A 27487-nucleotide genomic window follows, 5' to 3' on the forward strand; every position below is an offset into this window, starting at 1 on the left:
GCTTTAATACCACATTGCTTTCCTTACCTATTATTGTCAATACTTTGGTGTTTCACTCAATTAATAATGATTAGAGCTAGCAATGAGGGTTTTGGGGTGAGGAGGGAAGAAGATTGCAAAAGGAATCTTGACGGCTTCTTAAAGTGACTGGCAGTCTAGCGGAGGAAGCCAAGGAACGCTGCAGGGTGCACTTGAGGAAGTGCATGATTAAATGTTTAATGGATGAGCAACGAGTTGAATGTTAACAACTCAGAGTGCTATGGTGGTTCAAAGAAGAGGAGATCTCTGTGGACTGTTCTGATAAGGAAGTTTTTCATGGGGGAGTGAGATCATAAAGGATGGGAAAGATTTTAATTAGGAGGTGGAAGAAAGACCCATGTGCAGAAACAAGGAAGATTGGTGCCAGTGGAATCTCAGGGAGAGTGAGCATGACTTCTGGATGCAAAGTCAGGAGACTCACCTGGGTGGGGTGGTGGGTGCACCCCAGAAAGGAAGAATGAAAAGCCTGCCAGATGGCCAAGCCCAGTGACATTATACCAGACACAGCAGTTTTCTCTGAACTCATGGTGACAGTGCCCTCTGCTTGGTGGAGTCCTCAGTGGCAGGTTAATTTAAATCTTTCTGTTGCTGTGCATTCTAAACTATCCTCAGGGCCACTCTTCCAATCTGTATAGCTCCTGGCATGGGACTGAAGATACAGTGGGTCCTCCCTGCATTATTTTTCTCTATTTTTTAAATAAGATTTTATTTACATACAGTAAAATTCACTGGTTTTTTTTAGCATACAGTTCTGGAAGTTTTGACAAATGCATGCAGCCGTGTAACCCCTAGAATAATTTTTTTTAAAGAAAGAGTGAGAGAGAGAGAGAGAGAGAGAGAGAGAGAGAGAGAGAGAGAGAAATTTTTTAATGTTTATTTTTTAGTTTTCGGCGGACACAACATCTTTGTTTTTGTATGTGGTGCTGAGGATCGAACCCGGGCCGCACGCATGCCAGGCGAGCGCGCTACCACTTGAGCCACATCCCCAGCCCCCCATAGCATAATTAACATGTGGACTGGTTTCATGATCCCCAAATTCTCCCTTTATCTTTTCCCTTTCATAGACAACCCTCTGTTCATCTTCAGCTCCTGGTGACCATGGATCTCTTTTCAATGCCTATAACTTTGCCTTTTTAAGAATGTCATTTAAGTGGCATATACAGTCTATGTAGGCTTTCTCCCCCCCTAGCCAACATCATGCTTTGGGATTTATCCGAGTTGCCTTTATTCATAATTTGTTCCTTTTTGTTGCTGAGTACAGTTTCACTGTATGAATGTGCACCAGTTTGTGGGTTTATCCATCCCCCAGTTGAGGGAACTTTGGATTGTTTTCAGTTTTTTGGTGATTATAAAGAAAGCTGCTAGGAATATTTGCATATAGGCTTTTGTGTGAATGTAAGTTTTTGCTTCATTCGAATAAATCCGTAGGAGTAGGATTGCTAGATTGTGTGTGCCAAGTGTTTTCCCAAGTGCCAGAGCCATTTTGTATGGTGACCAGCAAGTGAGAGGTTAAGAATCATTCTGAAGTTCTTCTGCTTAAGGAGATATCAAGTTTTAGGTACTTCTCACCCAGAAATCAACTGGAGTTGTTCTCTTCAGCTGCAAATTGGGGGGGGGGGGGGGATTGAGCTCTTAAAAAGCACCAGGAGAGGAGGAGGAAGATTGCTCTGCTCTTGGTGTTGGACAACAGGTGTAGGAAGAACCTCCTTTCAGCAGATATCATCTGGGTTGGGCCGCTAGCCAGAGAGTCCAGGCAGCTCCAGGACGAAGCTCGACGCCTTCCTGAACACCACCATCTTGCTTTCTCAGGAAGCTGGTGAAAGAATAAAATACAGAACATGGTGACTTTGTTTTATCTCTCCTGCCTTAACACACACACACACACACACACACACACACATACAAACCCCCACACACAGACACACACACACACTTTTAAGCTCTCCATTCTAGTTTTCTGATAATAAGATTTGATCTGGGCTTTGCTGTAGGGAAAAAAGAATGACATTTATTTAAAAAACAAACAAACAAAACCCTGAAGTAGTCATGTCAACCTTTGCAGCTTCAGGATTGAAGAGGGGAGTGATCTGTGAGAAGAGAATAGATTTCTTCATTCCTGCTCTGAGGTCGACAAGTTCCACAAGCACTCTGGCCACTATAGCTGTTTCTGTAGGGTCTTGGGGTAGTTTACTGTGTGAGCTAAGGAAGGTCCATCTCCCCAGGATGAGGGGCAATTGGGTGGAGGGTAGAAGGATAGCAGGCTCACATCTTGGTCAGTAGGAACTGAAGGACCAGGGAAAGTAGAGTATCTTACCTGAAACAAACCCACCTGCTTTCTGGGAAAGTATGGGGTCATTTAACCACTTAACAGCTGGGCTCTGTGACTTAACAATCACCTGCACTTCCTGTCACTTTTATTATTTCTCTTTCTCCATCTCCTTTGTCTTACCAGTCTTCCTTTGCCTTTTATGTTCTTCTTTTTATCTTCGAGCTCTCTGAAACTCTCTTTCCTGCCTAGGTAGTCTAGTAAGAAATATTGACCTGGTCAGCTTCATGGGAACCCTGCCCAGGACTCCAGATTTCTTTGGGAGAGGTCATGATTTTTCTTCTTTAATTTTAATTTTAAAATTAATGAGAGATCCACACTTCCTTGGCAAAGAAGCGGTTTGGAGGGGGAAAAAACAAACAAACCTAGTACATTGTGGTATTTTGGAAAGTCATATAGGTGCCTAATCTTGAGCAGCTCTCTAGGGCCCACAGTGGGGTATCTAGGGTCACCTGGGCATGAGAGGCTGTGATTGTCAGCACACTGTGTCCACCTTCCTTGAACTCTGCTGCCTCGTGTGGGTGATGGGAATGGCTGATATAAACAGCACTGGAAGGGCGTGGACCTCTCAGTAAATAACCTCATAACCTTTAAAGCTGCAGTGCAAAAAGCTTGCTGTTTATTTGAGGGGGAAGGGAGATGTCAAACTGTGCTTGGCATTGATAGTACCCACCTCCCCACAACCACCAGCTAACCACTGGGGACAGACAGATACCCAGTGAAGCCAGGCACTGCAGTGCCACATGTAAATACTGCATTCCAAAACATGAACAACAGCAGGACCTGACCCCATGTCACAAAGTACTCAGGTGCCCAAGAGTTCAGCGAAGGCTCGGTTTCCTGTGATTCATCCTGAACATCACTGACACTGCTGGGACTTGGGGCCCCTCCCTTGGCTGGTGTCCTGAGTGGCTGCTGGGAGCCCTCTTTGAACTTTTGGCAGATCTGACTGAAGGGTGTTTTGCTCCATGGTTTCCTCCTGAGGTTGTGACTTGCCTTGGGTACCAGAAGCTCCACTGTGACTCCATCACATAGCAGAACAGAGAAGGGAGGGGACGAATGAGCGAATGGATCTGGACTGGGAGCCAGTAAACTTCCCCCTCGAGTGAAATCCCTCTCTTCAGGGCTTCCTGCTCACCACAGTGTCCTTGGCACCAGAAAGCATAGGCCAGCGGGACTGGGGTTTGCCTGCCCTGTTTTTCAAACCATTGACACCTGTTACTCAGTTCACACCTGTGCTGTTGGTCCTGCCCTATGGATATGCAGTGTCTTGAAGTGTTTTATTTCTTTCCTATAGAACACAAGCTAGCCATGGTTTTATTGTCATAACTGAACAGAATATAAGCTCTGGCATGAATACAGCAAAGGTCATTCAGAAAGGGAAGAAGAGCAAGAAGAAAACGGTTTATATTAAATTTGAGATGCTAATCTCGAAATGCCACCCATGCTCCTCTGATTAGATTACACACTGAATCAAACATGCAGACAATCCCAGGCCTCGGTGCTCAGACGCTTCTGAGGCTCATTGTGTGAGTCCGGGAAGATACAGACAACCTAGAACCATCTCTCTGAAGGAATTACTTGCCATTTCCTCTTTCCTGTTTTGAACATGATTTTTTTTTCCCAGTGTATTGTGAGAGCACAACATGTAGGATGGACTCTTTGGCATCACATAAATATTTACTTAATATTTAAAACTCACTGTCATGAAGCATTTGTTTCACTTGAAAATATTATAGCCTATTTTCCTCAGGGAAAATAAATAAATAAAAGGCCCTGCTGCTTTGATTTTCAGTACCCTGTCTTGTTTTGCTTTCCGTCCTTGCATTTTTAACCAATAAATCCATAAAGTCAAACCAGGGAATTCTTGAGAGGCAAAATTAAACTCCCCAGTGGTCAGGCTCTGATGTGGCCCAAGGCTGCCACTACCAGCTTGGGGTTTGGGCAGAGCCTCATTTCCTCATCTTGATAGTTAGGGAAACAGAGGCCCCAAAGAGTAAATGACTTGTTCAAGGACATAAAGAGAGGTGAAAAGAAGGAGCTCAGGGAAAAGAGGTCTCACAGCATGCCTCCTTGTGCAAGACCCTGAACATGGAGAGTCCATGGCCAGCCATGCCTATTGGTGAGTCTGGTCTGAGTTGACACTTAGGTTAGTTTATCCTTGCCACAGGTACCTTAGAAGGAAGTGTGGCCTCCAAGGGTTCTCAAGCCTGAGACTTAGAAATTCCTGCTAGATTTTCCTAAACTGAAAGGAATCCTGAGAAGGCCAAGGTCATGGATACTGTTATGGTTTGGATACGAGGTACCCCACCCCCACCCCCTAGATCTCCTGTGTTGATGCAGGAATACTGAGAGGTAAAGTGACCAGATTGTGAGAGCCTTTGAGTTTGAGTGGACTGAGTGGTGACTGCAGGCAGGTGGGACGTGGCTGGAAGAGGTGGGTCCTTGGGAGTGTGTCTGGGAAGGATGCATCTTCCCTGTGGCCCCTTCCCACCTCACTGGGCCCTTCCTCATGACATGGGCCTTACCTTGTGCCCAGAGCAATGGACTGAGACCTCAGAAATCATGAGCCCCAAATAACCCTTTTCTCCTCTAAGTTGTTCTTTTGGGGTATTTTGGTCACAGCAACAAAAACACAAACTGAAACAGATGCCTGTGACCTTATGTGAGAGCTGCGTTTGGTTCTCTGGGCTCCCTTTCAGTTCAGGAAGAGATGTGGCTCATAAGGGAGGCCACAGGGGACCAGGGAAACCTTCAATGACCAGATCAGCCAGAGAAGGTGGTGTAGAGTTTGGAGCCAGGGGCCATATCTCTGTCTTCAAGGTGTCCCTCTGATCTAGCTCAGAAGTCTGCCCACCAAGGAGAAGGGAGCAGGTGAGTTAGATAAACAGAATAACAACTGCATGCTGCAGATCTCTTTTTGCTTTTCCTGCCACCTGCCTGAAACCTTCTGCAACTGGGGCTGTTAAATATTCATTGGTGTAAAAGCTTCTGGGAGGTTGAAATTTATAGACTATTTGCAGGCAGTAGAAGACATGCCAGGAATGTTGCTGAGGGTGGGGGGCCTGGCTGCTTCAGGGGACATGGCTGCTCAGCTTTGTGCCTCTGGTGCCTTCTCCTCATTACACCTGACCAGCCAGGATTTCCCTTTCCACAGAAGGTTTCACCAAAGAGATCGGCTTTGTGTCGGTCTCTCCCCCACATGGCTTGTGGCTTATCCCTTCTGCTGTGTGACAGAGGCAGCAGTCCAGTAGAGGATCCGTGAAGAGCTGGATGGGTCTTCTGGGAGGTCAGCCAACCTTGATTCTGCCTCAAAGGCTGAGGCAAAGGAACAGTCACCCCAGCTGCGCATGGCTGAGTGCCTCCAGTGACAGCCAGGAGCACCCTCCATCCAGAGTGAGTCAGAAGTGTAGGGGACAGGTCTGGACACTCTGGCTGCCCCTTGAGCCTGGCTGTTCACTCAGTTTAGATCCACGGGCAGTTGGAGAGCTGATGAAGTTTGTCATATGTCCTGTTCTCCATGGCAACCTCTGGTGCCCTCCACGCCTCTTCATGCTGGGGAGTCCCCCACAGCATTGCCTTTGACTTCAGATGGAGAGAAAGCTTTAAAACATCACCGGAGAGCACTGGAGAACATTCTTAAAAATAAGAAAATACATAATCCCATCATCCTAGTATGGCTTAATTTTTTTTTTAATATTAGCTTCGACCCATAGATGTGTCATTTGGGATTGGTTTATTGTTTGTTCTGCTTTCACGGTTTTGTTCCATATTTCCCCATGTTTCTCTGGTCTTATCTCAATCTTAAACTCGTTGTAAATGTAATATAATTATGTCATTAGACCACTCTCCGAATTTTTTTTTTTGGGGGGGGGTACCGGGACTGAACTCTGGGGTGCTTGACCACTGAGCCACACCCCAGCCCTATTTTGTATTTTATTTAGAGACAGGATATCTCACTGAGGTGAGAACTTTCCATCCTCCTGCCTCAGCCTCTTGAGCTGCTGGGATTATAGGTGTATACTACCTTGCCTGGCCCACTTACCCAACTTTTAACAATTTATTTCTATTTATTTATCTATTTGATACTGGGGATTGAACCCAGGTGCACTTTACCACTATATCTCTGCCCCCCCCCTTTTTTTTTTCATTTTGAGACAGAGTCTCACTAAGTTTCCCAGGATCTTGCCAAGTTGCCGAGGCTGGCCTTGAACTTGCCATCCTTCCACCTCAGTCTCTTGAGTCACTGGGTTTACAGGCAGGTGCTACCCTGCCCGGCATTTTTTTTTTAAATTTCTATTTGCTGGTTAATATAGCTATGCAGTGGGAAATGTCTACAAGTTATGAATATACAGCTTTTAGTTTCTATTTAATTATTTACTTAGAGTTAATTCCTAAGGAATTTTCAGATCAAAGGATGTGAATCTCTTTGTACTGTTGGCTATGTACTGTAATATTGTTTTCTGAAAATGTATGTCAACTGGCAATGCCTCCAGCAGTGAAAGAATAGATGAGTTTCCTGGTAACTTGCCAATAGCGGAAAATATCATTTTTAAACAAATGTGTTTCTTTATTAGGTATTAAATGTTACGTCCGCCTTATGTCAAAGCTGTTCTGCTTTGCATTTTTAAAACTCCTGATAAGAGTGAATATTTTACATTTCTCCTTCCATTCATTTCATGTTCATGTCATTGACATGGTTATCTGTATAGATCCTGAGGGATACATTTGGACTTGCTGATACGTAGACCTGTGTGGTATTCTTTCCATTTACTCTGAAACTAATTGGGAAGAAACAATCAAACAAGTTCATGTTGTGCAACATTCTGTAACACAACACCCTGGATACACCATGAATGTATCATAGAAAGAAAGAAGAGAAATTGTTCCAGACTAAGGAGACAAAAGAGATCTGGCAGCCAAGTGTAAGGCAAGACCTCCAATGAGCTCCTGGATGAAAAGAAAAGAAAAAAAAAACTGTGAAGGATATTTTGGGAACAATTGGGGAAACTTAAATATGAACTACATACTAGATATGTCGTATTAGAGTTGTTTTCTTTATTTTGATATTGTGCTTATGTAGGAGAATGTCTTTGTTCTTAGGAGGTAAAGGTTGAAGTATTTAGGGGTGAAGTGTCACTATGTCTTGGATAGTTCAGCAAACTATATGTCATATATATTAAGTGTAATATATGCTATATTATCAATCAGTATATGGTATTGTGTACATTACGTATATATAATATACGTATATTACGTATATTATATATACATAATATATAATATGTTGTTCATACGTGCAAATGTATATTTGCATACTTATTCACTCACACTTGATATATTACTCTTACAATGGGCACTGCATTTGATTTTTATTTGTTTGATTTTGCTTTTCTTAGCTTTTTGGTGTTATATCCAAGAAATCATTGCCAAGACCAATGCCAACAAGCATTTCCCATGTTTCCTCTGAGCCTTATAATTTGGGGTCTTTAAATTTTTGATCCATTTTGAGCTGATGTTTGAGTATGGTATGGGAGGTGTCCACATTCACATTTTTTGCAAGTGGATGTCCATTTTTGTCCAGCACCATTAATTGAAGAGATTATCCTTTCTCCATTGTAAATTCTTGGCATCCCTGTTGAAGATCAATCAACTCTTCATGGTTTAAAAGAGTCAATATTGGGGCTGGGGTTGTGGCTCAGTGATAGAGCACTTGCCTAGCACGGGTGAGGCCCTGGGTTCAACCCTCAGCACCACATAAAAATAAATAATTAAAATAAATGTATTTTAAAAATAAATAAATAAAAGAGTCAATATTAATATATTGTTGATATTGCCCATATTTCCCAAAGTGATCTACAAATCAAGTGTTATTCCCATCTGAATCTCAAAACCATTTTTCTTTCAGAAACAAATAAATGAGTCTTAAAATTAATACAGAACCCCTAAAGATTGGGTAGCCATAGAAATTCTGAGCAAGAAGAACAAAGCAAGAGGTATCACACTCCCGGTTTTTGAAATTATTACAAAACTTCAGTAATGAAAACAATAGTTTACTGGCATAAAATATTATCAATATTATTAATAATTAATAATTAATATTATCAATAATAAAATAATAATGATGATGATGATAATATTATCAGTAATAATTAATATTATCAATAATAAAAAACAGACATATGAACTGAGAAAACAGAATAGGAGAGCCCAGAAATAAATCCCCACACTGTGGGATAGCAGAAGCTGTGTTTTGAAATGCTATAGAGATCTGCTTCTGGTGATGCATTCTGGGGCCCAGTAGAGCTGTTCAGGCTGAGGAACCCGGTGTCTTCTTCCTTCACATTATGGTGGCTGCTTCCTTCCCAGACTGTGGGTGGCAGGGCCCTGTGTGCTTCTGGGTTTAGAGGAATGTGGTAGAGAGGACTCTGTGGACTCTGGTCTACTTTCTTCTATTTCCTTCTCAATTAAAAGGCATGCTAACTGGAGTGGACAGTCCCTCCCTCCTCCTCAGTGGGCACTCCTGTAACATGGAGATGGTATGAGGACACTTAGCACTTAGCACAGCACCTGCCAGAGGAAGCCTAGTGGCCTCTTAGCTATCTCCACTGCCTTAGCTCAGCCTAAGACATTTGTTTCTCCCAGTTCTAGAGGCTGGAAGCCTGAGATGAGGTCCAGTGAGGACCCTCTTCCTGTCTCACTGCATGCTCATGTGGCAGAGAGCAACTCACTTGGTTTCTCCCTCTTGGATACTTATCCCACCTTGGGAGGATCCCACCCTGATGACTTCATCTAACCCTAATTACCCAAGGGCCCATTTCCAAATACCATAACACTGGGGATTAAGGCTTCAACATATGAATTTAGGGGCAACACAAGGAGTTTCTAACAATCATCATTATTACTTTTGTTGCCACATGTTACTCCTCTTGCGAAGCATCCTTAGGCTTGGAGTAACCAAGGTGAGGGAAGAATCTTCAGTGAGGTGATGGGTCTCGAGACTATGAAGGCATCTGCTTTCATAGTGTTATATTTCCTTCTCCTTTGATCTTGGAAAAAAAGGGATAACTTGACCTAGTCTGAGTAGAAGGGAAAAGGAAGACGGCAGATTGTTTAGGCAGCTGCTGCTCAGGCTAGTCCGTTAGGTGAGTGAGAATTCACACTGCTGGCTCCTCCCAGCCCACCACCCACTGTGGTCAGCTCTGTAGTCCTGATTTATTGAGGGAGATGCCCACAGAGGCTCTGGATGAGGAAACAAAATCTGTCCAAGGTCACACAGTTCAGAAGTTGAGCTAAGATTTGAACATTGAGCATTTTAACCCCAGGCCCTTGAAACGTGCAGCTGGTGTGTGCAGGAATTGGGCACTTTACTGAAAACTGAATTTGGTTTGGGGTGGACTCTTGAAGACACAAGTGGACACAGTGGGAAGATGTGTGTTCTGGGTCTTCCCACCCGTCGGGTACTCTCACTCCATCCAGCTGAGCAGTGAGACCCCTCAAAGCCCCGAATCCTTCAGCAAGCTCAAAGACTGCCTCCCACCCATGGCTGCCTCCTCATCTAGGGGTGGGCTAGCAGCAGGAGGTCGGTATTAAGATGCACTAACCCACACTGTTTTCTTCTCTGCTCTTGTCCTCCCCCAGCCCCTAAAGACAATGAAGAGCGTGTGTTCAGGGAGCGTATGCGGCCAAGGAAGCGGCAAGGGGCTGTCAGACGCAGGGTCCACCAGGTCAATGGCCACAAGTTCATGGCCACCTACCTTCGGCAGCCCACCTACTGCTCCCACTGCAGAGACTTCATCTGGTAAGCCCCTCTCTCCTGGGATCCTCTAGATATGAGTTCACTGTGGCAATAAGGTGGGAATGTGGGGGAGATCATAAACTTCATTTTTAAAAGTGCTGACGAGCCAGGTGCAGTGGTGCATTCCTACAATCCTAGTGGCTGGGAGGCTGAGGCAGGAGGACTGCAAGTTCAAAGCCAGCCTCAGCAACTCAGTGAGGTCCTGACTCTAAATAAAATATAAAAAAGGACTGGGAATGTGGCTTAGTGGTTAAGCACCTCTGGGTTTAATCCCTGGTACTGAAAATGCTGATGTAATGGTGGGAATCGTAGTACACACCTGTAAACCTTAATCCTAGCTACTAGGGAGCCTAAAGCAGGAGGATTGCAAGTTCAAGTCCACCCTGGGCAACTTAATGAGACCCTATCTCAAATTAAAAAGGACTGGGGATGTAGCTCAGTGGTAGAGTGCTTGCCTAACATGTATAAGGCCCCGTTTTCTATCTTTAGTACCCCAGCCACACATAAAAGTGCTAATATAATTAAATGATGATATTTTATTATAAAAGTTAATAATGAATGAGGTGATGATTTTTTTCCCACACAAAACCATTGCATTTTAATTTGAAATGAAGAAGAGATTTCTTGAATAAAAGTCTATGTATGAACAATATAAATGTTGGGAGGTGGTTCCAAGGGTAATTTTGACATCGTTTTAGTATCCTGATTTTAAAGTTTAAAAGATAATCTCGATAAGGAAAGAGCATTGCCTTCCTTGAATCTTATCACAATGCAGAGCTGACAGGCCCTTGAAGGATTTGATAATGACAGCAAGAATTTCCTCTAATAAAATAGGTTGTAGAGGGCTTTCTGAGATTTCAAACTCTCGCTGAAATTGAAAAATAATAAATTTCAGATAAAATAAATTCTACTGTGTGTACTGAAAGAAATGAAATAGAAAATAAGCAGCGTTATGTCTTTATCTGATCACAGAAGTCTGTTCCAGTGGTTAAATGTGGGTGCCTGGGAAGAGTGAATGGAAAGAAGAAACTGGTTCTTGGGGCCTCTATGCTTAGGATCATAACATATTTAAAGAGTTAAATTTTATAATTGATAATATGGTTATATTTTTAGGAAAAGCATGACTTTTAGAGGGACAAGCTGAACTATTTACAAATTAGCTATGATGTCTGGAATTTGTTTAAAAAAAAATTACCCTGGAAGAGGGGAGAAGGGCTAGGGTCGCGATGAAGTGGAGCAGCCCTGGATTGGTAGTTGGAGCTGGGCAATGGGTATGTGAGGGCCCCTTATATCCATTGCTCTACTTTAATATATATTTGAATTTTTCCATAATTAAATGAAAAAATACCTGGTTGCTGATCTCTGTGATAGAAAGCAGTTTTCAGTAACTTTCTAACCCGGTGGCTCCCAGGATGTTGAGATCTAAAAGGAGCAAGAACACAGCAGCAGTGTTTCGAGTGGCTGGGAAGGCTGCCTCGGGGGGGTGGGGGGGGGTGGCATTTCTCCCTTCACACTTAGGATTCTGATGGGCAGAGAGGACGAGGCCATGGGCCTTTTGAGTGGCGGAGGAGGATATGGAACACTGGTCTTGGGCTTGGAGGAGGAATTTTAATGAACGTCTACACATACCAGGTCCTATTTTTAGGCACTGGAAATATTTAATTAAATTTCCCCATTATCCTATGAACTGTGGAGTGTTAACTCTGCTAACAGTGCTGACACTTAGAAATGGAGAAGAGACTAGTCCAATGTCCTCTAGCCGGGGAGTGTCAGAGGCACAGTTCCATTCAGGTTGGCCTGACTTTAAGGCTGATGCTGTCCATGACATCCCACCAGGCTTTCTGGAAAATTCTCTGAGTGTCTTCAAAGCTGGTAGTGACGTGGAGGACACCTATGGATCCAGGCTGGACAGAGCAAGGGAAGTTGAGTTTCCTAGTAGAGGAGATTTGAATTGGGCTCTGGGGCCCTCCTGGTTCCTGGGGTGTGTCTCTTGTCTTACCTCATGGTGTTAACAGAACCAGTCACTGAGGTGGTTGTGGACAGCTGAGATGACACAGCTCAGGGGAAACCTGCCGGAAGCAGAAGCAGTGGCCTTTCCAGCTGTGACACTTCCCATTCCCCACACCCATTCACCATCTGAGCTCCACTGCTGGCATTTCAGATGTGAATCAAGTGGTTAGTCTCATGGGTTCAGGTCTCCCTTAAGCCTGTGGTGAACATCATAGCCCTAGGTTCCTGGGGTGTGGCCCCCAATGACTTTTGGCTCCCCCTGCTGGGCTGAGCTGGAACTGCAAGAGGCTCCCTGACCAGCTCTTACAGGTAGACTGAGGACAGGAATAAGACTAGGTTGTTTGATTGTTCTGTTTCTGTGTTGACTTCCAACCTTGCCCTGGGACCCTCCTCTGGCCATGGAAGGGATATCTAATGTTAGCCTTCACCCAAATGATAGATTGAAGCATTAGATGTGACCATAGACTGCCTGTAACCCTTGGTAGTCTCTGGGATGCTCAAGAAATGTCTGCCAGCCACAGCCCTTCTCCACCATCAGAGAGTGAGTCCTGGCACTGCAAGGTGAGAATGTTTATCTCATCCATGAAGAAGAGAGTGTTGAACTGTCCAAGGCCTTTCCAGAGTAAGCAGGGTCATTTGTATCTTTCCAGAACACTGCTGCCCTCTCTGGCACAGCTGTCTGTATAGGAATCCAAGCCCCAGTGCTGACAGACCTGACGCCTTCTGCAAGCGTTGGGCTACCCTCTGGGGCTCCCTGGCAGCAGGCATTTTGAGGCTCCCTGAGAGGAGGAGTGACATTGCACAGCTCAGCTGGCTCTGTGGCACTTAATACAACAGGGGTGGTGGCCACAGTCAGCTGGCTGTATGTGTTTATTTTTTGACCTTTGTAAAATTGTGTTTTCTTAAAGGATTGTCTTCTTCTTTGCAGGGGTGTCATAGGAAAGCAGGGATACCAATGTCAAGGTAAGAGGTCTTTGATAAACTAAATCTTTGGAGGCCCTCGTTGGGTTCAGATGACTCTCACTTGTGGGAGGTGTGTGCCAGGTCATTGACATTAGGACTCTGTAGCATTTGCATGCTTATCCTTCCTCTCCTGGAAGCAGTACCCTGCTAGCTTTGTGCCTGCGTGGTCACTTTCAAGTATGGGAGGTGCCTTTCAGGTAACTCCCACCCGCCAGGCTTCCAGCAAGCTCCCAATTCTCCAGAATTTTGTGTCAGCGGTAGTAGGCAGCACTTTGATCTTTCCCAGTGAGACATGATCCTTCAATTAGAGACTCTTTGGAAACCCCACTTGTCCTGCTCTGGGTCTGTGTGTCCTATCAGCGAGTGCTTCTCTTTCTCCCTGAAGGAGCTCCCTCGCCTGCTTGTTTGAGTCAATATCTCTGAATGGTTCTTGCCGATTCTCTTTTTTATGTCTACTGTGGAATCGTTAACTCTAAAAACTTTAAAGCTCACTTGAAGGAATTGAAGATTTTTTTTTCCAGTTAATTGACGACAAAAGTAAGGTTAAGTTGTACACATGTGGAGCATGGTAATGCAGGGTGGTCATGCTGAGCTTCTGTGTGGTGGGAACAGGGAGCCCAGCAGTGTCCAGCTTGGGTCCCCCCCCTCAGGGAAGCTCGAGTGGGTTCTGTTGGAGGCTGCCGTGTCTTTTGTGTACAGAGAATTACTTACCTCTCCAGCCACCAGTTGCCCATGACCTTACAGACAAAGACCTACTTCTTGACAAGTGGAACATTTAAAGTTTGGGGTGTAAGAACACAACCCAGTTAAAAAAAAAAAAGAAAAGTCTAAGAACTTCTATTCCACTTGCTAGAGTTCCCCTTCTCACATCAGCCACCCTGCCACGACTTTGGAACATGGGAGACAATACACCTTCAATGGACAGGGCTCCCTAGGAGAGATGGGAAGGAAGCTGGTCCCCAGCCTCAGCAATGCACAGCGAGAAAGTTGACCAGTCCTCTCAAAACTCACGGAAACTGCCAGTGTCCCCTGAACATGACTGCTTCATTCTTCTCCAGGGCATTTAAGAAACCTTTATGGCTTTGGTGGCAAAATTTTTTGGAAATATCTGCATTGAGGGCTTTAAGTATTAAATTAAGACTTGGTGGCAGAAGGAGTATGGCTCTCCTTGTCCCTCACCGGAGCCCTGATTCCATCTTGGGATGAAGACTTTCTTCTCCAGCCATCACTCAGCCTTCCTATCTCTTTTTGGTTTGCAGTTTGCACTTGTGTCGTCCACAAGCGATGCCATGAGCTCATAATCACCAAGTGCGCTGGATTAAAGAGACAGGAAACACCCGATGAGGTAAATATTTGGAACATTGGAATTCTGTGCTTTCTTCCCTTTGCTGCCTCCAATGCAGTCCCCAAGAAAACCTTATCTCTCTGAGATCCTGCTGCCTTCATTGTGTTGATCATAAATGAAGGGAATTGTCTAGAGTCTTCCAGTGCTGGGCACATGCCGTGGAGTGAGCACAGCTCCCAGTTGGTCTGATGCAAGAGCAGGCAGACTCCAGAGCCGAAGTGCACAAGGAAAATGTGAATTCCTTCATTTCATTATCTCAGTGGAACACAGGCATCGCCAAGTGAAGTAGGTGCCCAAGACTCCACGCGGGTAATGAACAGAGACAGACAACTCAGGAGCAAGAAGCTTATCTTTAAGGGGGTGAATGGGGAAATGGAGTGGAATGAACCACCCAAGGAACACTTAGGAGGCAGAAATAACCAGGCTGATAATTGTAACCAGCATTCACTAGACGCTTGCCCTGACTTAAGTACTTTGGCATATGTTATTGAATCCCACAACAACCTTAATGGCATAGGTGTTTTCATCTGCATCTTAGAGCAGAGAGACAAGAAAACACAGAGAGGTCAAATTAACTTGTCCCAAGTCACACAGCCAGTATGTGAAAGAGCTGTGTTCAAATCCATGTAGTCTGTTCTAGAGTTTGAGCCCTTGACCTCTGCACTATGTTTGTGTCTTGATCTTTGAAACTGGTGTCAGACTGGCTTTAGGGAGGTGGCTAGGGATAAGGAAGCATGAACAATCAACAGGGAGCCAGGTGTCTCCTAAATGAGCAACTGAAAGAATGATTTTTCAACGAGCCCTCCAAAGGGAGGTGACAAGTATGATTATGGGCAAGCACAGGTGTTATCTGTGTTCAGAACAGATGATTTCAAAGGTGTGCTTTTAATTCAGGGTGAAATACATACTGTATAATCATAGGTCACTGGAGTCAAGGGTCAGAGAAAGACCCTGAGTAGATTTATAATCAGCTGGGTTTAGAATCAGGTGGGCTTATAATTTGGCTTCCAAAAGGAGTGATTATGGAGACCTTTATACCTATATTTCTTAAAAATAATTCAAAACCAGGTACAAGGGCACATGCCTGTAATCCCCAAATCTCAGGAGGCTGAGGAAGAAGGATCCAGAGTTCAAAGCCAGCCTTAGCAAAAGCGAGATGCTGAGTAACACAGTGAGACCCTGTCTCTAAATGAAATACAAAAAAGGGCTGGGGATGTGGCTCAGTGGTTGAGTGCCCATGAGTTCAATCCCCAGTACCTTCCCCCCCAAAATAATAATTCAAACAAATAATATCTTTGCATATAAGACATTTCTTTTCTTGCATCTTATTTTACTTCCATGCCATCTTTGGAAAGCAGCAGGTGGCAAGGCTGACACTGAGTCTTCTGTGCCCTGAAGGGTAGACAGAGCCCTGAGTGCTACAGTTGTTTTCAGAGAGTCTCTTGGTTTGGTTAAAAGAGCACGCACAGCACCTGGGTTTCCTGACTCCTGGTCTATGGTCAGAAACCAAAGAGCATTGTTGCTCTTATTGCTTTTGCAAGAAAATGGAAGAAGGAAACGGCTTGCCTGCTGCCTGACTTCCTTCCTTCCTGGAGACATTCCACTGGGTACCGATTGGGCACTTCCTATATGGCAGGCATTGTGCCAGGTCCATAGAAGCAAAGAACACATGAGTCCTGTTCTCAGGGGCAGGAGTGCCCATCAGGTCCTGCCCATCAAGTCTCATCCTCAAGGAACCTCTGCAGGCTCTAAAGCTTTCCCTTGCTTCCGTGGAGTGAAAAGGCCCATGAGAGTCATGCAGGTCGAGATGGTGACTTGAAATGCATGGCACCCAATTGACCTGCGACCTACTTCTTCCTTCTCTCTTTCCTGATAGATGAAGTGGTGGAAAGTCTCCAGTGAGCTCTGGAGACTCCAAATTTGGTGTGTGTCCAAACTGTCAGGGACTGAGGAAGTAGGGCTCTTGGTGGGGTCAATTGCCTGTCCTGGTGCACCTGCCACCTGCCACCTGCCACCATTATATGTTTCCGGGAGCCAGTGTCCTTCAGCATCAGCGTATCTGACCCATCAGGGTGGTGACTGTGCCCTCTGCCAGGTGCTACCCATGGAGACTGACCTTTGAGTTCCTTTGTGCAGCCACCTTCTGTGCCATGCCTGTGTACAATGCATCTGTATACATGTGCACCACAAATACGTGCGGCTCCGAACACCATGCTGCCAGCCCTCCTTCCTCTCAGCAGGTGCTCTGCTGATGGGCCTCTTGGGGCTTTTGCACCTGAGCTCGTGACCAGTCGCCTTCCCTGTCTCGTGTCTGCTGTGTCAGGCTGAGGACTCACACCCGTCCTGCACTTCTACAGTGTAACCAAGGAGTGCACTGTCTCTGTGTTCGTCACTTTATTCCTCTCTTTCGATCTTACAATTCTTTCTGCCTCTGTTTTCTGTGAGTCCTGCTCACCCTCTTTGTGTCTTATGCAGGGCGTGTGGGGATGGAAGCCTGTCCTATCAGCTGATCAGCATGTTTCTTAATCTCACTGGGCCTTAATTTCCTCATCAGTGAACTCAGGGTCATGATGGTCCTACCCCAGAGAGTGGTGGTCAGATTTCACTGAGCTATGGTGCCTGGTGTGTGGTCAGCACAATACCTTAGTGTCTTAGTGTCCATCTTCATGTAATTATCGCTTGTTCTAACAATGACCCTGGTTTCCAGGACACTGCTGGTTTGCACAGTGCTTTACAGGTTCCTTGTGTCCACCTTGGCGCTGCCAGAAGCCCCGTGTGCTGGGTGAGGCCTCCGTGTGCAAAGCAGTTCTGAAGGCACAGGGTGCTGCCTCAAGTGGCTCAGGTGTGAGGCACACCACTGCCATGTGATGCGACTTTGGAAGGCCTGAAGTCCTGTGGGGCAGGCGTGGGGGAGCAGGCCGGGCCTTGCCAAGCCAGCCAGTGCAGCAGGCGAGGACCTGGGGCCATCAGGAGTGAAGGCGGGGCCCAGAGGAGGCTTTCTTCATCTGGTGTCTCAGAGCCAAGCCTACAGTGGCACATGCTTTCTGGGGAAGAAGTTCCATGGGAGTCCCAGTGATGAGGCTCTGGGCCTTGGAGGAGCTGGAAGCAGCTGGCTGACTCTGTGCTTTGCCATCCTGCAGGTGGGCTCACAGCGGTTCAGCGTCAACATGCCCCACAAGTTTGGGATCCACAACTACAAAGTCCCCACCTTCTGTGACCACTGTGGGTCCTTGCTCTGGGGCCTCTTGCGGCAGGGTTTGCAGTGTAAAGGTGAGTTGCTCCCTGCCCTCCCCTCACCCTCCATGTGTCGGTGTCCCCTTTTTTCTCCTGTTTGTAAAAAAAAAAAAAAAAAAAAAAAAACTTTGTCTGAGCCTGGACAGCCAGTCCCAGGTTTGGCTGGAGCACTGAGCACAAGCCCTTTTTGGCCCTGGTTGCTGACCATGCACCTCTGTTATGACTCTGTGCAGAGGCCACCTGTGACTACACAGAGGGAAACATGGTGGAGGATGAAGGTGTGACCCACCTCAGACTGTTACTGAGCTGGGGATAGAACAAGCCTACAAAAGTGTAGAAGTAATGTAAGGGGTATCCTGGGGTAGGAAGGAAGACATGCTTTTGGACTTAGGCTGTGAAGTAAGTAAATAGATAGGACCTGGGCTTTTCTCTCATGAGCTCCCTCTTGGAAGGAGCCAGGCTAGAATGCTGTCACATGAGACATCTTCACAGGCCTGGACATATATCATAGTCTCCCCATGTCCCCAGGGAGGAAACTGAGGCTCAGAGATGAAGTCATTTGGACACATTACACAGCTTAACAGAAGTGGGACTTGATCCTTGGACCCGAGTCTCAGGTTCCTCACTCTGTCCCTCCTGTCCCTCCTGTAAACTGTCTGCTCCAGTGAGTATACTGGGTGGTACAAGGAACAGCACATCATATGGGAACATACTCTGGGGACCTGAATGAAGAATCCAGTTTTATAAGCTGGACTAGCCTATAGTAAGGCTGGACTGTGAGCAACCATGAACCATTGGGTAAGAAGAGTGCATGGAGATTATTTTCAAGTAGTATTTATTGCTTGTACTGGATGTATTCATAAATTCCCAAGGTGGGAGGATTTTTAAAATAGGTAAAGGATAAGGAAATAAACTGAGGACATGGACACATTAGTCATTGACAGGATCCCAGTGAGAAATTATAAAAATTGAAAATGAAGTAATGATGGCAGTGGAATAAAGAGAATAACTTAAGATTTTTGAAGAAGGGTAATTTGTTGGACAGAGCGACCAGATCCAACCAAGGATCGTGATGTGTTCACAGAGATGGGGACTGCATGAGGGAGGACAAGGCTAGAGGCAAAATGGTGGAATGGGTTGGGGATGTGGTCACTTGAGGTGCCTGTGGGAATCAACATGGAGGTGTCTAGCTCTTTCTCATGGAAACCTGGGAGAGAGGTCTAGACTGGGCATTGGGATTTGGATTTGTCACTATCTGGTAGGAGTTACAGCTGTTGAGTAGATGTCATCCTTGGGGCCAATGCTTGAGTGGATGGAGAGAAGAGCCAAAGATAACACCTTGGGGAGCTGGGGTGGCAGTTGCCAGCATCCAAGGATGAACCTGCAAAGCCCGTGAGAGGGAAGGACCTCACAGATGGGGGTGGGGAGTAGGGAACAGCAACATGGTAGAAACCGAAAGTGTGCAGAATATTTAAAAAACATTAAAAAGGAAGTGGTGAAGGATGCCAAGTGCTCTTGAGAGGTTTTCTAAGGTAAGATGTGAAACAGGAGATTGGATATAACAATGAGAAGGTCACCACTGACCTCAGCTAGAGCTGTCTTAGTTGGTCAGTGGGATGGAAGCCCATGTGCAATAGGTTAGAGTAAGAATGGAGGGGGAAATGTTTCAGAATATTTAGATAATCAGGAATAAAGTAGAAAAGGAGACTTTGTAGAGTCAGAAGAGAGAAGGAACCATTGATACAACTGGGGCAGAGACCAGGTAGGGGAGAAAGCAAGAGAGCCTCACCAAGATGGCGGGGAGGTTGCAGACCAGGTAGGTGCAGGTACATCTCTGCGTCAGGGTGGGACTTCAGAGCAACCTGAGTGGGCAAGTCATTATGTGCACTTTGAATCTATTGACATGCAATTTCCCTTATTTTCTGAAATTGGAGGGGGGGTCCCTTTTGAAGTTGAGGGGAGAACTGGAATTGTGGGAGGGGCAGAGAGAGTAGCAAAGATTGGGAATAGCTGCTATGGGGTCCAGAGACGATGCTGGTCCAGCCCAGGAAGCAGTGCTGACTCTTGACACATCTGGGTTCCTTGTGACCTTCCCAGCATCTCCAAGGGGGGTAGTAAAGCCTTCCCTGTCTCCTCTCCTGTATCCTTTCGCACACACCACCTTGAACAGAACAGGGCCCACCTGAAATCCTGTGGGCATGAGGTGAAACGCAACAAGGGATGAGGAAGGGAAAAAAATGGATCGTAAATCTCAAATGATTTTTAGCAAAGAAGTGAGAGCATTTCTGGAAGGCTGACGGGGGTTGCCAGGAAACATAGAGCCTGCTTTGGATAGGAGCCTGATGAAGTGATGTCTGGTTGTTAGAAAAAATACTAATTATTAATGTAAATGAAAAATCTAAATGAAGATACTCTCATCCCATAAATATTAATATTTTAAGTAAGCAGTGCACACACCCAGGTGTTGCTGTTAGGACTGGGCCCCTGGCTGACCCTGGAAGAAGGCAGGACCCAGGGGAGGTGTCCTCCATTCTTTTGGCAGGAAGTGTCCCTACACCTGCTCAGGTAAAGGAGGGGGAAGTGGGATATGTGATCATAAGACCCCAGGGGAGCAGGCATGGGGTGGGGCCACTCAGGAATTAGGAAATAAAGTCTTTTCATTCATTATCACCCAAAGTCCAGAGTTCACATGAAAGTTCACTCTTGGTGTTTCATATTCTATGGGTGTAGACAAATGTATAATGACACAGATTCAACCTTAGAGCATCATACAGAGTCACCTGTCTGCCCTAAACATCTCATCTAATTATCTTTTCCCATCCTTTCCTAAACGCCAGTCTTCTTGGTCATGGCCATGAGTCCAGCATGACCTGCTTCTGCCCAGATCCAAGGCAGGGTCTGCTGCTATGACTACTAAGAACAAATCAAGATACAGTGACCTGTGTGGGAGCCCAGTGGAGTTGAAACTTAAGCCCAGGCACCTTGGTCCCGTGTCTGGCTCGGATCAGGGCCCTTCCCCACACTCCCTGCTCACAAGGCTCAGCTGGGTCTTCATGGCTGCTGGACCCTGCTGGCTGGTCATGCTGGGCTGGAGCCTTGCTCTCCTGGTGCTGGTTGCATATAGGCCATGTGGTTGCTGCTCTGTGCTTCAGCTTTGAGGCCAGTCCCATTCTTTGGAATAGGTTCCAGTAAAACAGGTTTCTTAAAGAGTTTGAACCCAGAAGGAAGGACCCATGAGATTGTCCTGGTCACTCTCCCTTCAGCCTACAGTTGACCATGCCACCTAGGCTCCAGTATTGTGTATTTACTCTCTCACGGGCTGTCCCTAAGTAATGAGAGCACATTTACAGTTGTGCCTTGTTTAAAGGAAGAAATACTTCTAAGAGTTGCCTGCTTGGGAGATTTTGCTGGTGTGCAAACATCATAGAATATACTGATGATCGAAGGTGACTTTAATGTCACTGGGTGATATAATCCTCGGGACCACCATTGTTTATGTGCTCAGATGTTGATAGGCAGACATATTGTTAGTGACTGTCCTCCCGTTTGACTGGCAGGAAACAGAACTGGAGAGACTGGTGACATGAACAAGGACACACAACCAGGGACTGGTAGGGGACTGGCCTCTGTCTCTAGGTTGTCCTTTCTCTGTCCTCGGCCATAGAGGGGCAGACCCTTGAAGGAGATCACATAATTGCTGGGTAACTGGGCTCCTTAGCCAAGGGCAGAAAAGCACTGGCACCCAGTGTGCAGGTGGGAGACCTCATCCCTTTCTTTTATCCTCGATGCCGGCGTCAGCCCTGTCTGAGGCTCTCCACCTTCGTCCCTGGGCCTGTCTGAGCACTGCAGCCTGAGCAGGGTCTGGAAACCGGCTTCCAAGGCTCAGGTCCTGGGTCACGAGGCTCTGGGGCACTTGAACCCTTCAGTTTGTGACTTCAGTCCTGCCCCCTCCCCTAGCCTTACTCCCACCTGCATAGCAAACCGGTCTGGGCTCGTTTCAGGGCTCTCCTGTGTCTCAGTTTCTCAGCTGACACTTGTGGTTGGTCCCCCCTCCACCCAAGGAGGCTTCCAGTGCCTCACATAAAAAAAATTATGGAGTTATCATGATATGGGACACAGCCCACCCTGTCCCCATTTGTCTTCTGCTCGAGCTCCCATGCTCACGTCACAGCCCAGCCACCCTGAAGTCAGCAGATGCTGAGGGGCAGTTTAACGAGAGAGCCCGAGCTCCTTCCACAGCTTGAAGCCGCCTGCAGGGCCACAGAGCCCCTGCTTCCTCACGGCTGTCCAGGGGACTCAGTGGTTGCAGCTCTGTGCTGAGGTGGGAGGAGCATGTGCCTCAGGAAGCCTGGCCTGGGAAGTCCTTCTTGGCCTCTACCCCTCTCTGAGATCCATCTTAGTAACTGTTCTGCTCTAAGGCTGCGTTCACAAACTGAGGCACAGTTGTCACCTGCTCTCCAGGACATAACAAATGACAGAACCCTTGAGGAGCTGCAGCCTGTTGAGATCCAGGCTGGGAACTGGGGAAGCTGTCCTGCCCCAGTTTGGTCACTGTCTGCCTGGGTGATCAAATGCAGGTCACCTTAACTGCCCTCCAATGCCCTCCTGCCACCCGAGGACAGTAATGAAAGTAATAAAAGCAGAGTGACCTTAGGTACATACCTCAGGGGGTGGCTATGCAAAGTCTCCCTGCCTCCCTTCCTTCTTCTCTTCCTTCCTAAAAATTAAAACAAACAAACAAAAAACCTATTTTGGATATTTAAAAAACTAAAAACTTGAAAAAAGATTTTTATTCTCAACATTTTTGAAAATGTTAGTCCTTTACTGTTTTTTGAACAGCTAGACCCCTTGTCACAACTTCAAACTTTATTTCTATTTTTATAATTAAAAGAGCATAGTAATATACAAATACACCCTCACTGTAAAAGTTCAAGCAAAACTAGAGAGAGAGAGAGAGAGAGAGAGAGTGAGTGTTTATGAAATATTAAAGTCTTTCTTTGTAGTCTCTTTGGACTTCCATCCCTAGACTTAATTGCTACTAAAAATTTGTTAGGTGTTTTTTGAGGCTGTGTTCACTTACTTCACAACACTTACACACACACACACACACACACACACACACACACACACGCACACACATAGAGTTTTAGTATCTATTGCTGGAACTTAGTGATATAAAGCAACCAATATTTATTTTATGAGTATCTGCAGATCAGAAATCTGGGTGCAGCTTAGCTGGGTGCTTTGACCCAGCAGTCTCTCCGGAGGTTGAGATCAAGCTGGAAGACGGGGTTGGGGTCCCATTTGGAAGCTTGACTTGAAGAAGAGCCACTTCCAAACTCATTCATGTGGCCCTGGCAACATCAGATCCCTGCTAGCTATTGGCCAGAGAGACCAGTTCTTGCCAACGTGCCTTCATAAAGCAGCTCCCAACTCGGCAGCTGGCTTCTGTCAGAGCAGGCAGTCGAGAACATAAGAGGGTGCCTAAGGCTCTAGCCACAGTCCTTGTAACCTCATCTCCAAAAATGACATCTCATCACTTTTGGCATTTTCTACCTAGAAGAGAATCACTGGGTCCAGCACACACTGGGGTGACAGAGGATCACCTAAGGGTGTGAATCCCTGTGGATGGGAGTCACTGGGGCAACCCTAGAAGCTGCCCACCACGTGCACACACATGCCCCCCCCCCACAAATGCTGTCCCCGCGTCTGTGAGGGCTATGCTGAGCACCCGTTTAAAAATGGACACTCTCATCTCTCATCTTCCATCACCCTCCTGCAGCTTCTTTTTTACTGTGGCACTTAACCACCTTCTAATATCCACATTACTTATTTATTCCATCTATGTTTCTCTCCCCCATCAGAAAACAGGCTCCACGAGGGCAGAGATTTGTGTGTGTCTCTTATTCCCTGCTATTTCCCAGCATCTAGAAAGTGCCTAACACATTGGCACTCAACAAGACATTTGTGAATTGAATCCTATATCCATTGTTCTGTAACTTGATTTTTTTTTTTTTTTTTACTATTTCTTGGAATATTTCCAAGGCAGAACATACAGGGCTACTCCATTCTTTTTATGACTGCTTCATAGTCCACATTATGCAGGTTTAACAGGTTATTTAAATATTGACCTCTAGATGGATTCTTATTGTTTCTTTCTGGTCACTATTTTAATTAAGGCTGCTGCAAACATCTTCATACAGGCATCTTCATGCATATGGACAAATAGTTATGAAAGAAAGCCTCCTAGAAGTCCTATTTTAAAAGCCCAAGTCTTGCCAGGCATGGTGGTGCACGCCTGTAATCCCAGCAGCTCAGGAGGCTGAGGCAGGAGGATTGAGAGTTCAAAGCCAGCCTCAGCAAAGCGACTCTATTCATTTAGAGACCCTGTCTCTAAATAAAATACAAAATAAGGCTAGGGATGTGGCTCAATGGTCGAGTGCCCCTGAGTTCAATTCCCAGTAGCCCCGCCCCCGCCACAAAAAAAGCGCCAAGTCTTGTTTTGGTGGTTGAATTACGTAAGGCGGACATAAATAAGGGCACTTTTATTTGTCATGTGTTTGTTGCTCAACAAGCCATGTGAATTGATCACTCTCCCTTCTTGTGCATTGGTATTTAACTTTGCACAGTCAGCAAAAATTCGTATATCATGTCATTGTTTGAGATTTCAGTTCCCTGACATCTGCTGGGCGCTGGGCTCTGGACTGACAGTTTCCATTTGTGCTGCTGAAATACTGCTAACTTACATCAAGTTGGAATACACTCAAAGGCATTTTCACCCTACTTTGAGTAAGGGCTTCATTGAGAACTTGGAGGTAAAATATGATTTTAGTCTTCTAGAAACTTCAATAAATAGAATACTCCCTGAGCATTAAGTTAAATAATAGACCACAGGTCAAGTAGTGAATCCAAATATTAATGTGAATAATTTATGGGCAAGAGAGGCCAGTACAGCTAGGGTGGTCAGGAAAGGCTTTTGTGGGGAGCTGGAGCTATACTTGAGGGTATAGAAAGACCTGGAAAGGTGTGGGGGGACCATATCATAGGTGGAGAGCAGGAGAGAGAGGGAGCAACTCAGCATTCAGAACTACAGTGCCACAGAGGGTTCTTGGTTGGTTTTGAGCCTCTTCCAGTGGTGTCTGGCAGTGCCTAGGGACCATGATGAATGTCCCCTTTACATGTGGAAGGTTGATACAAGATGTAGTTTTTGAGGAATTCTGGGGAGCAGACAATTGGCCACTCATTCTGGTCTCTGAAAAGTGTTATGATTCCAATGCAGTCAGACTCCCAAGTCTCTTTCTGGGGACATTTGTCCCAGTATGACTCCAAGGGACCACCCCAGGATCTCCTATATCCCTTCTATCTGGCACTCTGCAGTCATCCCCTTTCCCAACCCTGCCAACATCCATTACACAATTCCTGTTTCCAATTGTTTGCTGTCTATCTCTGAGCATAGGGTGGCTGATGGTAACCTGCTGTGAAATCCAACCATTGTCCTGACTCATCTTCAAATTAGCCTAACGTGAGGAAATGTTTAGATAGGTGTGGTGATGCAGACCTGTCATCCCAGCTTCTGGGGAGGCTGAGTCAGGAGGTTTGCAGATTTGAGCCTAGGGCTGTGGCTCAGTGGTATAGCCTCCCCTTGCTTGAGAGGGGGCCTTGGTATTACACACGCAAAAACTTCTGCAGCGTACATGGGCCCAGCTGTCTCCTCAGGCATGACTTAGCCATTGTCCTTAGAGGCTTTGCTTGTTTTAGAAGGATTCCTATTAGCTTGACCCTCCTTTTTGCAATACTGGCTTTAATCTCATTTATGCAAAGGGTGGAAACATGGAAATGAAGTCTCTCCAAAAAGAGATGAAGGTCACTGTGCTCAAACCACAAGCTGATCTGAGAGGACCCTGCTGCTGAAGCCCCACCCCACACATAGTAGGTGCTCAACAAATAGATGGTGACTAGCTGGGTAGTAGGGTAGGGTTATCCATTTATAAGAGCCCTATCTGGGTCAAGTGGTTCTGTTTCTCCTTGGCACAACTTCATTTGGATGAGACCAGTACAAGTGCATGTTAACAGGCATCCTAGAAAAAGAAGGCTTAAAGGGCAGCCTAGGGCTGGAAGTGGGTTGGCAGCCCAGGATTAACAGCCCTTGGCTTCTGCCATCTCCAATAGGGACAGGGTAGGGGCATGGGGGCAGTGACATGCGTAGCTCATTTGACCACATTAAAGTGAATGCTCCTCAGGTTTCTTTTGGTGCCAGCTGGCATGTCTACTTTCCTTTGCTGGTCTGCAGCCTCCTGGTGTCACCTGCAGCCTCCAAAAACCCATGTTCCCAGCGTGGCTGCCTAAATCATCTCACGCTCTCAGTCCTCAGCCGGCTTAGCCCTCACCTGCCCAGACTTTTCACACCACTTTCAATGTCATTATCTCATATCATCCATTTTTAACTGACATGTGATTAGGATTTTTAAAACCTATTAAGGCAACTACAAAGCTTTCCTATGGAAATATCAGGGTTTTAAAAAATATGAAACAAAGTCCTCTAAAAAACATTTCCTACTTTGCTGTTCTGCCAACTGGTCACGATCGACGGGTTTGACATTCCGACACTAGAGGGCGCCAGTGGTCAAATTATACCGACTCTTCGCACTTGCCAGGAAATTCTCTGAAAGTGGTCCCTTCATTCTTGTCCTTTCTGATGCTTCACAAAGAGCCAGACCAGGGGCTGGTGGGCAGAGCAGGGAAGGTGAGTGCGTGTCCAACGGCAGCTGTAGCTCAGGGGAGTGTGATGAGAATTCCGAGCAGCGCCTTGCTTGGAGTATGCCAGTGGCCCTCAGCCCTAGGACTGTTGGCCAGGCATTACCAAGAGCTCCCTGGTCCAGTCAGCTCCATGGCTGGCTGGGTAGAGCTTTCTTCTTTGTTTTTGTAATCTGAGAAAGCCACTCTCTTACACGCCACCCCCCACCTTTAATCCATCTTCTATTGGGTAGCTCAGTTGATTTCTCCAAACCAGGCTTAGGGGGCTCTGTGCCGTCCCTCCCTCCAGGCCCATGACCAGGTTATACAGGGCAAGCAGGAGGTCTGGGCCAGTCCGCATGGTTGCATTCTAGGAACAGCTTTGTGTTTTTTAATTGCTCGAATAGACATTATCTTTTACAACAGTTTTAGGTTCATAGTACAGAGATTTCCCTTATGCACCCCCCGCACCCCCAACCCAGGCATAGGCTTCCCAACCATCATTATCCCACACCAGAGTGGCACATTTGTTACCAACTGATGGACTTCCCTCACCATACCATCATCATTCAAAGTCTGTAGTTTACATGAGGGCTCACTCTTGGTGGTGTATAATCCCTGCCTTTAGACAAGTACACGATGAAATGTATCCACCATTATAGTAACATACAGGGTAGTTTTGTGCCCTAAAAATCTTCTGTGCTCTGCCTATTCATCCCTCCTTGGCAGCCACAGAGCCTTTTACAGCCTCTGTAGTTTGGCCTTTTCTAAGGGGCCATGTAGTTGGGATGGTATCATTTGGAACCTTTTCAGATTGACTTCTTTTACTTAGTAAGGGGCATTACATGTTCCTCCATTCCTTTTCATGGTTTGATAGTGCATTTATTTTTTAGGTTATATAATATTTCAGTGGATGGCCCAAAGTTTGTTTCTCCATTAGCCTACAGAAGGATATCTTGCTGGCTTGCAAATTTTAACAGTTATGAATAAAATTACTAAAAACATCTGTGTGCAGATTTTTGTGTGGACATAATTTTTG

General features: G+C 45.9%; 1 protein-coding gene across 1 annotated transcript in view; it reads left to right on the plus strand.

The window, feature by feature from the left end:
* Prkce (protein kinase C epsilon) overlaps nucleotides 1–27487 on the plus strand; it is a 487170-nt gene that overhangs the window by 291205 nt on the left and 168478 nt on the right. The window contains exons 3-6 of the mRNA XM_027934598.2: nucleotides 10007–10166; nucleotides 13102–13136; nucleotides 14396–14481; nucleotides 17622–17751. Of these exons, the coding sequence (XP_027790399.1) occupies nucleotides 10007–10166; nucleotides 13102–13136; nucleotides 14396–14481; nucleotides 17622–17751 (411 nt within the window). The remainder of the gene's footprint in view (nucleotides 1–10006; nucleotides 10167–13101; nucleotides 13137–14395; nucleotides 14482–17621; nucleotides 17752–27487) is intronic.

Source organism: Marmota flaviventris, chromosome 14, assembly GCF_047511675.1.
Source record: "Marmota flaviventris isolate mMarFla1 chromosome 14, mMarFla1.hap1, whole genome shotgun sequence".
NCBI classification, from domain to species: domain Eukaryota; kingdom Metazoa; phylum Chordata; class Mammalia; order Rodentia; family Sciuridae; genus Marmota; species Marmota flaviventris.